Source organism: Lithobates pipiens, unplaced genomic scaffold (assembly GCF_037356315.1).
Source record: "Lithobates pipiens isolate NorthernLeopardFrog02 unplaced genomic scaffold, aLitPip1_a1.2 Scaffold_22, whole genome shotgun sequence".
NCBI lineage: Eukaryota > Metazoa > Chordata > Amphibia > Anura > Ranidae > Lithobates > Lithobates pipiens.
Window position 1 is genome coordinate 56665390 of NW_027507784.1, and position 14972 is coordinate 56680361.

Below are 14972 nucleotides of genomic sequence, written 5' to 3' on the forward strand. Positions count from 1 at the left end.
CACCTGACAGACAGCATAGTGAGGTCCTGAAAGTCCCTAAAGACTAACTGCATTTAAGCCAGCTTTACTCCTCCATTATTACGTTGTGGTTACGCATGGACCACGTTGCATGCCATTCGTTTTGAATGCACCCCAAATTACTGAACTAACTTACCTAAGGTGCCTTGCAGCGCACCACAATATGCAATGTATTGTAGTGTCATTTATTGGGGGGGAAAAAAAGTACAGGTTTAATTTTAGGTGTGTAGTGGTGGGTCGGCAAGCTTAATTAAAGTGATTATAAGGGTTCATTTTTTTTTTTTTAAATAGCAAACATCTCACACTTACCTCCACTGTGCAGCTCGTTTTGCAGAGTGACCCGAACCTCATCTTCCGGGGTCCCTCGGTGGCTCCTCCCCACATCAGATAACCCCCTGAGAGAAGGGCTCTCCTGGGAGGGTACCTTGCGGGCGCTTTTGAGTCCAGTATTTGGCGTCCATAGAGGCTGAATGCAGGACTCGGACCTGCCCCCAGCACCCGCGCCATAGGATTAGATTGACAGCAGCGAGAGCCAATTGCTGTGCTGCTATCAATCGATCCAATCAAGAACCCCGGGTAGAGACAGCGTGTCAAGTTTGGGTGGGGGGATGTGGAGTGTCTGGTCACTGCCAGGTGTTTTTTCACCTTAATGCATAGGATGCATTAAGGTGAAAAAACACGAAGGTTTACAACCCCTTTAACCACTTGCTTACTGGGCACTTAAACCCCCCTCAGTCCCAGACCAATTTTCAGCTTTCAGCGCTGATGCACTTTGAGTGACAATTACGCGGTCATACAACACTGTACCCAAATGAAATTTTTATCATTTTTTTCCCACAAATAGAGCTTTCTTTTGGTGGTATTTAGTTACAGCTCGGAGTTTTATTTTTTGCTAAACAAACAAAAAAAGATGCAAAAAAAAAAAAAAAAAATCATGTTTTAATAGTTTGTTATAAAATTTTGCAAACGGGTCATTTTTCTCCTTCATTGAAGTGCGCTGATTAGGCGGCACTGATAGGCTGCATTGGTGGGCACTGATGGGCTGCATTGGTGGGCACTGATGGGCTGCATTGGTGGGCACTGATGGGCTGCATTGGTGGGCACTGATAGGCATAGTTAAGGCGGCACTAATAGGCACAGATAAGGCGGCACCGATGGGCAAAGATGGGCACAGATAAGATGGCACGGATGGGTGGCACGGATAAGTGGCACGGATGGGTGGCACGGATGGGCACTGATAGGTACCACAGATAGATGGGACTGATGGGCACTGATAGGTGGCTCTGATAGGTGGCACTGCTGGGCACTGATGGGCGGCACTGCTGGGCACTGATGGGCGGCACTGCTGGGCACTGATGGGCGGCACTGGGGTGCAGCACCTTTGAGGCAGATTTTGGGTGGCACTGTGGGTGGCACTGCTGGGTGGCACTGTGGGCACTGCTGGGTGGCACTGTGGGCACTATGGGCACTGCTGGGTGGCACTGACAGGGGGGCACTTACTTTATTTCAGGATGGCACTGCGGGTGGCAGGTGGGCACTGGCAGGGGGCAGGTGTCCGCTTAAATTGCTGGCCGTGATCGGGACTGATGTCCCGAACACGGCCGCCGGCGATCGGCTTTTTTTTTTTCTCCTCGCGCTGTCAGCGCGAGGAGGAATACTAGCCGATTACCGGCTCCGTTTTATCACATGATCAGCTGTCATTGGCTGACAGCTGATCACGTGATAAGGGGTCGGGATCGACCCCTTACACGGATCGGTGATCAGGCGAGTCTCACGGACTCGCCGATCACAGAGCGCGCGCTCGTATCCGGGACGACGTCAATAGACGTAGTCCCGGAAATGTGGGTCCGCGCTGTTGCCGTCATTTTGCAATAGCGCGGATCCCAAGTGGTTAAACAAGCTAAAGTTAGAAGCTAATTGGCCACCATGCAGAGCTCCACCAGATTTTGCGCTTTCCAGTTTTAGTAAATCAACCCCAATAAGTGTACCACACTGGACCACACGTCTGAAGTCCTAAAGCATTTCGATCTGGTCCATGACCTGCTCCAGCCCAATGCAGAACAAGGACGATGTCACCCATCGGCTCTCAACTCTCCTAAGCATGTTGACTTACGCTCTTTTCAAAGCAACAGTGCCCTGACTTTTATAGCATAAACAATTTCATGTAGTGCAGTAAAATGTACTTTGATAAAAACTGATGACTTGTAGAAAGAATCTGCAGCACATCTCCCCACCATCACCCCCTTTCCTGCATACCTCGACGTAGGTTTGTCAGAGGTTCCAGAACTCCTCTTCTAAAGGCAGTCAATGGGTCCTGCACACAGGATCGCAGGCTGAGCATGCTCTGTAAGTGGGGTTCTTTTATGAGAAGGTCCCGGTAGGCTGTCAGCTGATGTGACCGGCACAGTAAGGCAGCAATACTATGCACAAACTCCGGCACCAGGCAAGTATATGTGTTATCAGCTTGACAGTAGTGATAGGCAACTACCTGCAAAGAGAAAAAAGGAGCAAGGGGGTTATTATAGATGCCACAAATGTCACAAGGGGTCAAAAATGACCCACAACACTGTGTATATTATTTCATGTGTGACTAAATGCTATCATATATACTACCAACAGGCTTATGTAAAAAAGTGCAACATGTGTACAATAAACAATGATAACCAATATTTCATAGCAGGAATAAAATATAAAATTAGGAAAAGCTGCAACCTTTGAGGCCATGTGTTTCAAGGATTCGTCCATCGTTTTTTGGTGTTCAGGACTTCCTCTGGATCCCAAAGTTTTCATCGTTGTTGACCCGCACATATTTAGGCTCAGCGGTGATGTCTGAGACAAAGGGATCTCCTGACTGTGGTCAATACCTGTTCAAAAGTACAAAAAAAAATATTAACATTTTCATCAATGGCAGAGTGTAAGTTAACCAATAAAATATTACTGATGGGCGAATCACTGCAAGCCCTATTAAAGTGGTTGTAAATCTAAACTGCCATTTTTACAAACTGATGTTGGAAATGGACTCCCAAACCAAATGATAAAGGCAAAGTATTTAAAGCGGAGTTCCACTTGTTTGTAAGTTTTTTTTTAAAGGCAGCAGCAATAAAAAGTGTAGCTGCTGACTTTTAATAAACAGACACTCACCTGCCTCCTGAAGGCTTGCTCCTCTCCAGCACCGCCATTGCAAGTGTGGGCACCCGGCTGTGGCATGTTGTAGCCGGGTGCGCACTGTGCATGAGCGAGTCGCGCTGTGCTCCCTTTGTGGCCAGGAAATCTTCTGGGGCCTGTGACGTGTCCCAGAAAATTGCAAAGAGGGAAAGGGAGAGGAGTCACCGCCTAGGCGGTGTGGCAACAGAAGCAGGAAGTGGGACAGGAGGTACCCGTCAAAATTAGGTACCCACTCTTCCCCCCCAACAAAAAAAAGACATGCCAAATGTGGCATGTAAGGGGGCGAGGAGTGCTTTAACCTCTTGCTGACCTGCTGCAGTATATGTACTCGGCGCATACAGGCACAGTAACATAACTGTAAATCAGGGCTTTCTTCTGGGTGCACAAGCTGTCACTCGCAGCAGCACAAGCCGATCAGTGGGTTGCAGCCAATGATTTTTGGCCTGGGACCTGCTGATTGGCTGAGCGAATGGCAAGAGAGCCCTGTGTTGGTAAACAACACAGGGCTCTCTACAGACTGCAGCCATGTGCCTTTTCTCCTTGCAAAGCACATTACTTTGTAAAAACAGTACACACAGTAAATATTGTTAGGCACACAGTTGCCCCCAAATGCTAACCTCTTCCAGGCCAGTGTCATTAGTACAGTGACAGAGCAGATTATTAGCACTGATCACTGTATTCGTGTCAATGCGGATGTCAGTGTCAGTCAGTCCACCCCCCCAGCGTCTGCTATGGTCAGATTGCCCACCACACAATCACAGTCCCACTATAAGTTCCTGATCTCCGGCATAACTAGTATAACAATAAAGAAATAAAAATTCCTATATATACATATATATATATATATACACACCACCATAGTTTGTAGACACTATAACTCTTGCACAAACCAAATAATATACACTTATTGGGATTTTTTTTTTTTTAACCAAAGACATGTAGCAGAATAAATTTTGCCCAAAATTAATAAAGACGTAAAAAAATTTTATTTTTTTTTTCAAAATGTTAGATTTTTTTTCCCCCTCAGTAAGAAATGCAATATCGCACTAAAACGCGCTGGTAGCTCCTGTAGTTTTCTTGGTTGTTTGAGGTTATGCTCCCATTTCTATGCGGTAACCATTGTACATTATTCCTAGCTGCAATATTTTAACCGGTTCCCGACCAGCCGCCGCAGGTATACTGAGGCAGAATGGCTCCCCTGGGCGATACGTGGTACCTGTACATTGGCCCTTTGAGAGCTGTAGGAGGCGCGTGTGAGTGCCCGGCGGGCCCGATGACCGACGGGCACCCGCGATCGCTCGTGAGAGCAAGAACCAGGATCTGTGTGTGTAAACACACAAATCCCGGTTTCTCTCAGGGGAGAGGAGATAGATCGGGTGTTCGCACTAAGTATGAACACCGATCTCTCTCCTCCCCTAGTCATTCCCATCCCCCCCCCAGTTAGAACACAGTTAACCCCTTGATCGTCCCCTAGTGTTAACCCCTTTCCTGCCAGTGACATTTATACAGTAATCAGTGCATTTTTATAGCACTGATCGCTGTATAATTGTCAACGTTTCCAAAAATGTGTCAAAAGTGTCCAATTTGACTGCCGCAATATCGCAGTCCCAATAAAAATTGCAGATCACACCATTACTAGTAAGAAAAAAAAAATCAATATATACTTATTGCAATTTTTTTTTCCATAATATGTAGAAGAATACAGATCGGCCTAAGCTGAGGAAATAATTATAAAAAAAAAAAAAAAAAAAAAAAGATATTAATTATAGCAAAAAGTGTTTTTTTCAAAATTGTCGCTCTTTTGTTTATAGCGCAAAAAAAAATAAAAATAAAAATACCGCAGAGGTGATCAAATACCACCAAAAGAAAGCTCTATTTGTGGGGGGAAAAAAAGGATGAATTGTTTGGGTACAACGTCGCATGACCGCGCAATTGTCAGTTAAAGCGACGCAGTGCTGTATCGCAAAAAATGGCCTTGTCATTGAGCAGCCAAATCTTCTGGGGTTGAAGTGGTTAATTATTAACTGTTGTCTAATAAAGTTTTGTATTTTTTTTTTTATATTTCCTGAAGTATATGGTCTGTGTAGCCATTCAAAAAGTCCAAGAAAATTGGAGGGTATTTCTTTGCTCTATTAATTGGGACGAAGGCACCAACATCTGCCAACTATATTCCCACAGCTTTTTTTTTTTTTGTGTCACTTTAAAGAGGAACTGCAGTCTGCTCACATAATTTGTAATAAAAACATCTTTGTCATTCTGAAGCTTCCCTCCAACCACTTTGCATATTATTTTATATATACTGTAATTGTGTACTTGCCAAATATGCTGCAGAAATCTCCCTCCTGAGTCTGGATGCATTCATTTTAATTGTGGGCAGCTAAAGCTACTGCCTGTTCACTTCTTGGATTTACACAGAGGCACACCTCCAGCTCTGCAGCTCTCATTGGCCCTTATGATTCACAACCCCCCCCCCCTTCCTGGCAAACTCTCATGAGAGCTGTGCATGATGTCATAAGCCTGGTTAGTGGGCTGTATAAGGTATTTACTGGCAGAAAAAAAATATGTTTTACAACAAGAGCAGAAGATTTAATCAATAGAAAGATGAAAAAATGACTCAAGTTCCACTTTAAATGCAAATTTGACTTTTGATATAAAAAGTTGAGCAGCGCCCAGAGCCCCCCTTCAACTCTACAGCTCTGTAAGGCCACTCATAACATTGAAATAACAATAGGGCAGGAAGGACCTCTGTCTTTTCTAAGAAATGTTAACATTTTTCCATGTACATTCAGCTGCCTATATCTGGATCTACCGATCATTCTGACATGTAGTTTGCACTGACGATAACCTCTATTTTATACATCCTCATCCAAGTTTGAACTGCCCAAGACTGTGACACGTTTATATGTCAAGTTCTGTTACTGAACATTAAAAACCCTTTTCATTTATATATAACAGATGACTTAGACAAACATCTGTGTCAAATGATCACAGAACAGGGTAAGTGTGACTTGGCATCTGGCAGGCAGAAACTATTTCCAATGAGACTCCTTGTTTTATAGGCAGTATGAGCTTTTTCCTGGCAGAAGCAGGTGCCTCTCCGCAGCAAAACCAGGTACCTCAAAATTAAGCAAAGACAGCAGTTCCAGCAGTGCTGAAGATATGTGGGACATGGCAGGCCGACTATACACTGATCAGCCATAATATTATGACCACCCACCTAATATTGAGTATGGCCCCCTTTTGCTAAAACAGCCGAGACATGGACACCAAAGTAACATCCACAGGAATGGCAGGACCCAAGGTTTCCCAGCAGAACAGTGCCCAAAGCATCACACTGCCTCTGCCAACTTGCCTTCTTATACCGCTTCCTGGTGCCATCTCTTCCCCAGGTAAGCGACGCACACGCACCCCGCCATGCACATCATGTCAAAGAAAACGTGATACATCAGACCAGGCCACCTTCTTCCATTGCTCTGTAGTCCAGTTCTGATGTTCACGTGACCAATGTAGAAGTGTTTGGCTGTTGACATGGGTCACCCCTGGGCTTCACAGCCCCATACACAACTGAAATGCCCATTTTTTTCTGTTTTCACCACATCAACTTCATGGAAAACATGTTCACTTGCTGCCTAATATATTCCAACAATTTTCAGATGCCATTGTAATGAGATATTCCCATTACCTGTCAGTGGTCATAATGTTATAGCTGATCAGTGTATATGTACAGCTGAATAAATGTAGAACATGTCATTCTGAGTCAATAACGAAGAATGAGGAGAATGTTTTAAATGATATTCATGGAAAACTAATTTGATACTGAGAAAATTAATACATTTTTTTTTTTAAAAGGTGCCTTGGCTCATACATTAAAAGAATTCAAATTGCAGTGTAAGCCCATCACAGTTTCTTAAAAGGAAAACAAAAATGGGTTTAGTACGCTGTTACTAGGGTTCAAATACACCCCCCCCCCCCCATGTTAAAAGAGAAGAGGGAGCTGCTTGCTGTGGGGGCACTAATCAGGCGGCAGGGGGCCAGGATCACAGAAGAGGGACCTGAGAAGAGGAGGATCTGGGTTGCCCTGTGCAAAATCACTACACAGAGCAGGAAAGTAGAACGTGTTTGTCATTTTAATAGAAAAAAAAAATACTAGACTTTAGTATCACTTTAAAACTAAGTTTGTATAGGCTAGGTAGGTTCTGATGGGTCCCTCTTCTGTTAGTGAAAATCATCCTCCGTCCTGCCCCTCTAGACCCGCCATTTTCTGGTGTGGCAGGGGTTAATACAACAAAGGGGAAGTCACAGGCTCTGATCAAGAGAGCCAAACTATGCCCACCTTTAACCCCCAGCTCTGCTATTCATAGAAGCTGTAGTACTGCTTCTATGAATGGAGGACGGGCAGATGATCGATAGGTCTGCCACCTCCATTCATAGAAGTTAAACCACTGCCGGCACACCCAGCAGCTGGGTGGAAATAGTTGAGCTCTCTTGATGAGAGCATGCGATAGCCCCTTATCTCTAATAACCCCCATTGTACCAGAAGATTACGGCAGTGGGGGGTGAAGCAGGACAGAAAATTTTCAGAAAAGGAATCAACACAAAAAAAAAAAGACAGCTCATCTGACTGCAAGTTATGTCCCTTGTGCTGATTTTTCTGTATGAAACTCGCTGCACTAATCTTTAATAGCTGGTTTAGACTACAAGTTATGTTTTAGTAATGTAGAGCAAATGAAGTGTATTTTACACGTAATCATTGCGCTCTCTTTCAAAGAAGCGTGATCCTCCATGAGATCATACATTACCCTTAGGAGATGAAGAGGGGCTACTAGAGGCAATCTGCCGCATACGGGTCCCGTGACAGCTGAGCGCCACCAGCTTGGAAATGATCGCTGTCTTTCCAAAGCCAACGGAGCCAACAATTACTACTCCGCGGTTGTCCGGCAGCTCTGAACTTCTCATCTTTTCCTCCGTCTCCTGAAAGAGCCAGCCCCTTCCAATAAACACTGAGTCCGTTGTTATGCTTGGCACTTCAAACAACAGCGGCTTCAAGAGAATGTCCTGTGGCTTGTAGGGGACAAAGCGTGCTGCAAAGTAGAGAAAAACAAGAAATGAACTGTTAACTCCTCCATTCCCAGACAACGTCACCAAACACAAAAACGATTTCTGCCAAAATCAGACAAGCCAGAGTTAAATTACAATGAGGCAATGTGATCAAGCCCCTGAAAATGACACAACTAACAAAAGCCGACTACAGGGGCAAAAGGCACAGGCAGCCAGTTTTCCTGAAGACTGCCAAGTGCAGTGAAGTGTGAAAATTCATCATATCAGGCCATTTTTGCAAAGCTAACAGTTTTATTCCTAAAAATTTTTTTTCTGAAGACCATTTGTAATTTGCATACCAACATGTGTGCATTTTTTTTTTTAATATGGGCTTAGGGGGCTTTAAGTGGTTAGCACTTCTTCCTTGGGGAAACTGGGTTTGATTCCCACAAAAGGAGACCATCTGCAAAGAAGTACATTCTTGCCGTATTTGTGTGGGTTTCATCCAGATGCTCTGGTATTCTCTTTCCATATAAAACATACCGGCCCATTAATTGACTTCCGTCAAAACTGACCCCAAAATATGTGCATGTTTAGGAATTTGGTTTGGATATTATAATAGAAGCACTAATCATCTTTAAAGTGTATCTAAGCCCAAGAACAAAAATGTTATATATTGGAGTTTACCAGTCCTTAAATGTGGTGGCTGCATTTTTTCCCCAAAAACTGTGAGGCTCTGAACTCAGGACCCCAACCTGTCCATCGGGACAAAAAAGCTTGGACTTGATGATTGGTCTTTAGAAGTTCCACCACTCAGGACACCCCCAGAAAACATTGCAAAGGTTTCCCTTGAGAATCCAAGTACCAGATGGTCTTCTTAAAGAGGATCCCGCCCCCCACTCCCTCCCCAAGTGGTCCATTGCTTACATTACCGATACTCACCTGCCCAGAGGATGCAGCGTTGTCCCACTGAAATCCTCTGGTTCTGACACCTCTTGATTCCCATGCTGCCTTACAGATTATGACATGAACAGGAGGCCTGCCAGCTCATCCTGGTTCAGCCGGCACACCTCTAGATGATATGGTGCTAGGTCCTACCCGCTCCTCCTTTGTGAATGAAGCGCTTTGCCATGGGTTGGAGGAAAGAAAAATCGCTTGCTTCCTCCATCAACGCAGTCAGTGTGGATGGGGGAATACCTCCTGCTGCGCCATTATATTCTAACAGCGGGAGGTTTCCCCAAAATCACAATACAACCAGCTTGCCCATAGAGGGATTAAAACTAATCTGGTTCCTGCTAAACTGGCCAAAATTTAGATTGGTTCATGTCGCCAAAGCCGGCCATTGACCAAACAGCGAGGTTTAACTGGTGCTGCTGAATTAGAGATCTACACAGACGTAAATGGCGTCAGCAAGGAACTTGAATGGGGGATTCAGGTTAGTAGAACTTCACCACGTAATGAAAATATAACAGCTGGCAGAATAGGTTAGAGGTAGAGGGATGAGAAAAGTATAGATTTTTGCATCGAGCTGGGCTAAAAATGGAGACAACTGCTTTGCAGGTTAATAAAGGCAGGTTCTAAATGATTTAATCCACAAGAATCTGGCTTATTAATCAACAGAGTCTTCACTGCATTCAGGCCCATATCTACACCTAGACCTAGGTTGAAAACAAGATAAAGATAAAGATTTTCTTACCTTTAATTTCCTGCTGCACACGTGTTCCCGCTGTGTTATGCCAGGGCATTCGGATGGAGGTGCGTAGAGGAGCATTTCTCTGTACGTCCAGATAACTCAAGTCTTCCAATTTTGTGGAACTTGTTGCTGGAAAAGTAAACACATTATTTTTGAAGTGCACAGTAACCATATCTACAGATAGCCATGGAACTGGATAAGCAGTCTGGCATGAGGACCAAGCGATAAGACTGGCTTATGTGTGGGCACCAGGTGAAGTGATGTGTATATAGAGTTTTCTATTCAGTGAAAATCATTAAGAGCTCATTAACACTGATCTGCATTTGGATCACTCTTCTGAGATTGTTTAAAAAGCATTATAAAGCTCCTCACCGCCTGCTTTAACACTTTGAAACCCTGAACTTGCATTGCATTCAATTGTGGGGTGGTTGCAGAGCATTCCCATTCACTAGAGTGTGACCGGAGGTATAATTCCTGCCATGGCTGTAAAGCAAAGCATTATGGCCGTGTTGTGTGCACACACCTGGTCGCTGCCTCTGCAGCTAAAGGGGGTAGCGTTTGGGGAGGCAGTAAAAGCATGGCTAAAACACTAGTGTGAACAAACCCTAAATGTTTTTTTTCTCAATATCCACATCTCTTAATTCCTCATACCAGTGGTTCCCAACCTCAGTTCTCAAATACCCCCAACAAGCCATGTTCTGGGAATTTCCCTTAGGCGGGCCCATACACAGTTCGAATCTCCGCCAGTCCAGCAAGAACTGGCAGAGATTCAAACTGTGTATGAGCAGGCTGAAAGTACCAAGTTGATCGATCAACTTGAGTACAACCAGCATGCTGGGTTTTATCTCTGATTATCACTAGTGGCTGCTATAGCGGCTAGCAATAGTAAATTTGGAAAAAGGGGGGGGGGGTAGGTTCACACTCGACCATTGTACGTGGACTGCTGTACCTTCAGTAGTGAATATGCTACTAAAACATTATTAGATAATGGTCACCGGTCTTCTCCCGATGGGGGCGGCTTACCCCTCCCCCTACTGGGAGAAGACAATGGCCTGGCAGGAGGGATTCCCGCAACAACACCGTCTGTGTTGATGGGGGAATCAAGCCAATTTCTTTCCTGCAACCCGCGTATGGCTGGCCTTAGATAAAACTGCTGTCATAAATACAGAGCCAAACCCTGTTGGGGAATTGAGGACTGAAGTTGGGAACCACTGTTCTATAAAAGAAAACTCAGACTGGGAGAAGGAAAGGCCATACTCTCAGTCAGAAATGCAGATGTGCTGAAAAAGATATGCTGACAGTAGGAGAGACGATCCCAGCAATGTGCTGCTACTGGTAAACCAGCTCCCATTTCAAGTGAGCATTTAACAATCTGGCTGACATTTTTAGCTTTATGCCATGTGTACCGATAACCCGAGCAATGACAAAAATCTCAAAACATAGATTTTAATTTGCTTATATTACAGAATCTTTTTTCCCCCACACATGATAGAGAAAACTGAACCATTCACATTATTTTTTCAGGAAGGAGTTCCCAAGTCTAATAAATAATATAATAGGTGACAATGACATATTTATTTTTTTAGATTTGAGCATTAAATAAGCTTAAAGATTAAAAATCTTTTTCTATAGGTTATTACAAATTTCCAATATTGCCTCCAACGACAAAAGTCAAAAGTTGAAAATTAAATATCTCCACTGCTGTCGTATGAATTTTGTTTGCCATTCTTCTAGATCCAAATGAAGAACATAATCAACGTTATAAAATCTGATCTAAGGACACGCAAAGCCTTTAGACTACAGATACCAGCATGTTACACTGCTCCATGCATGGTGAGCCCCAGGCCCCGTCACCCTCTGGCAGTGGGTGGTCTGCAATCTCGAGATAAACCCATTATCTTTCATCACTTCTCCACGGTTCTCATGCTCGTGAGTGTCATAAGTGATGCTATTTCTATCGTCCGTCTAAAGAACGTACAATGTTTATTATTGCATTAAGTAGGTGGTATTTTGTCTATTTGAAGTGAGCAGAATTCACAGCGATTCATCAAGCTGACAACGATCTAAAGTAGCCTGTGATCTCCAGTCCAATTCACAAAGACAAACACATGGCCTTAAAAGTATGTTCCATGTGTTAAATAATCCCAAATTCTAAATGTTTTGGTAGGACAATCTGTCTACATGCCCCCATCACTGGAAAAGGGAGGTCTGCAGGCCTGGCTATTCATATAAAAGGAAAGACAAGTCATTTTAAAGCCCAACTTCAGGAAACTGAAAGTGATTGTAAATCCTGAAGTTTTTTTTTTTTTTTAAATGTATGCATTCTATGCAGGAAGGTAAAGGTATGGGGGATGTCAGGAGCTACTCCAAAAAATGCCCCATCACAAAGAGAAAATTAATGTATTATATCGGTACCCAGGGAATGGACAATTGAATATAAAAAAATATGTTTTATTGTAGAAAAACAACTTGATACATATTAATACAAACATATAAAAAAAATACAGATTTAAACAGTGGGAATCCCACAAGATAGTGAAGTCTGGAGATGTATATCCAAAGTGTGATCCTCTACAGGTTTCGAGCCTGGCTTACCGATGGAAACCCAAATCGGGGTCACGGGCACCAATGTATGAGGCACCGAAAAAATTGGGTAATCCCACCGCTAACACGGGAGGCACTGGAAGAATGCATTCTCAATTTTTTAGCCTCATACATTGCCGCCCGTGACCCCGATTTGGGTTTCCATCGGTAAGCCAGGCTCGCCTGTAACAAACTTACTCCAAGTATCGATGTACCTAATTTGTAATAGTATCATTTTCCCCCTTCCCTTTCATATTTTGTGATCAATTTAAGTAGAAGACTGTATTTCTCCCTAGATGTACAAGGTCAATTCCTCCTGAAAAAGCTAATTAATTCGCGAAACGTGTGGAGGATCACACTATGGACCTACATCTCCGGAGGCTCCACTATCTTGTGGGGTTCCCACTGTTTAAGTCATTATTACCTTGCTATTGTATGCAAACATTTTTATACATTGCTTGCATTAATGTGTATCAAGTTTTTCTACAATAAAACATTTTTTATATTCAATTGTCCATTCCTTGGGTACCGAGATAGTCCATTCATTTTCTCTTTGTCATGGGGCATTTTTTGGAGTAGCTCCTGACATCCCCCATACCTTTATCACTGTAAGTACACGGGTGATGGTACCCACCCCTATTTCTATTTATTTATCTAGATTGAGGCACTCTTCTTCATATGCATGAAGGTAGAAAACATTCTGTATGCTGCCCCCGCCCCCCCTTCACACAGCTACAAAGCAGAGGCTGCCAATCACAGGCCGTGTGCTGGAGATAGCCATCCCTCACCCTTTTACCCTTGGTGTCAGGAAAACTTGTCAGTAGTGATTCATGTCGATTACAGAGGAAGGAGGCAGCAGACAGAAATGACACTTATGCCGCGTACACACGACCGGACTTTTCAACATCAAAGGTCCGACGGAACAATTCCGGCAGACCATTCCATCGTGTGTGGGCTGCAGCGGACTTTTGATTTGCAAAAGTCTGACAGACTTTAGAAATGGAACATGTTTCAAATTTTTCCACCGGAACGCCGCCGGACCCAGTTCCTACCGAGAAATACGCTCGTGTGTATGCTAGTCCGACGGACAAAAACCGAAGCGAGGGCAGCTATTGGCTACTGGCTATGAACTTCCTTATTCTAGTCTGGTCGTACGTCATCACGTTAGAATCCGTCGGACTTTGGTGTGATTGTGTGTGGCCAAGTCTGTCAGAACTCCGTCGAAAGTCTGTCGGACCTAGTCCCTCGAAAAGTCCGGTCGTGTGTACGCGGCATTAGTGCTCTTAAATGAGACAAGTACGCACTATAGAGGGATGTGCTTTGTTCATATTTCATGTCTGAGGTTTACAACCACTTTAAAGGTTTTCATTTGAAGGTTATACTTGGCACAAGCATGGGGCCAAACTTTACATTAGAATGTAACATAGATGACAATATTACATAATCTATACATGTTAGGATCTTAAGCTTTTTTTTTTTTTTTTTAGACCCCTCGACTATCTTTGTATACTATAACCTAAACTGCTGAGAAGAGGGTCTATACCTGTCAGCAATCCCAAGCTGCTTCCAGCTGTCCATACATAAACACAGCCATACTCTTTGTCAAAGGGTACAAACTGTGTTCAGAGATAGCACGAATGGCTGGCTCGGCCTGAATGCCACCCATTGACAGAGACTATGGCCGCCTCGACAGCTGTGCCTGGTACCAGCAGCTGAAAAGAGCCCAGAGCTGTTGACAATTGATAATTAGCAACTTAGGTAATAGGACAGAGCAAACGGTGCTGATGTGGAGAATCTGCTATGAAATGCCTTATGTTTGGAGACCAGTTTGGGTCCATTTTAACAAAGCTTAGTAGGAAATGTAGATGCATTTTGGATGTCGGTCAACTTCTCCCAGTGCAGTGCCAATGCAAACATAAAGGACTTTGCATTGCTTATAAGTTACTGAGGTGACTAGTGAATAGAACTATATGAAATTTGACTTTGTGTCAATTCAATAAAGTCTGGTTGGGGGTGGGGGGTAAAAGCACATCACCAGCAACCCACTGCTACTGGCGTCAACCAATTCTTAGAACGTCCATGTATCCAAGGCCCAAACTTTTTAATAGATTAGAGAACGGTTATATTCTGGTAGTATTTTGTTAGACACTTGAGAGATTTCTTTTCACATACTGTTCTCAAGAAGCCACAGGAAGTTAAGTAGAAGGGTATCGATGATTAAGATATCGCCAGAACAAGTGCTTCCCCTGGAGGACCCCCCTCTATTCCTATTCTGGTAAAGACTAATGCCCCATACACACGATGAGATTATCGGACGAATGATCGTCCGTTTTTTATTGCATGCTAATCTCAGATCGAATCTGATGAGTTTACTAAAGTCACGAAAATTCCTGCACGACAGAAAAAAAATTCGGAAGTGATGTCATGTGTTGTCATGTGTTGTAATGCATTTGTATTGCATTTTCGAACGATAGCT

General features: G+C 43.7%; 1 protein-coding gene across 5 annotated transcripts in view; it reads right to left on the bottom strand.

The window, feature by feature from the left end:
* Window positions 1–14972, bottom strand: part of TANC1 (tetratricopeptide repeat, ankyrin repeat and coiled-coil containing 1) — a 329903-nt gene that overhangs the window by 93594 nt on the left and 221337 nt on the right. For all 5 annotated transcript variants that reach the window (XM_077447640.1, XM_077447638.1, XM_077447637.1 and 2 more), the window contains 4 exons: window positions 9917–10042; window positions 7983–8264; window positions 2731–2882; window positions 2275–2506 (listed from right to left, as the gene is read on the bottom strand). In XM_077447640.1, coding sequence (XP_077303766.1) covers window positions 2275–2506; window positions 2731–2882; window positions 7983–8264; window positions 9917–10042 — 792 coding nt within the window. The remainder of the gene's footprint in view (window positions 1–2274; window positions 2507–2730; window positions 2883–7982; window positions 8265–9916; window positions 10043–14972) is intronic.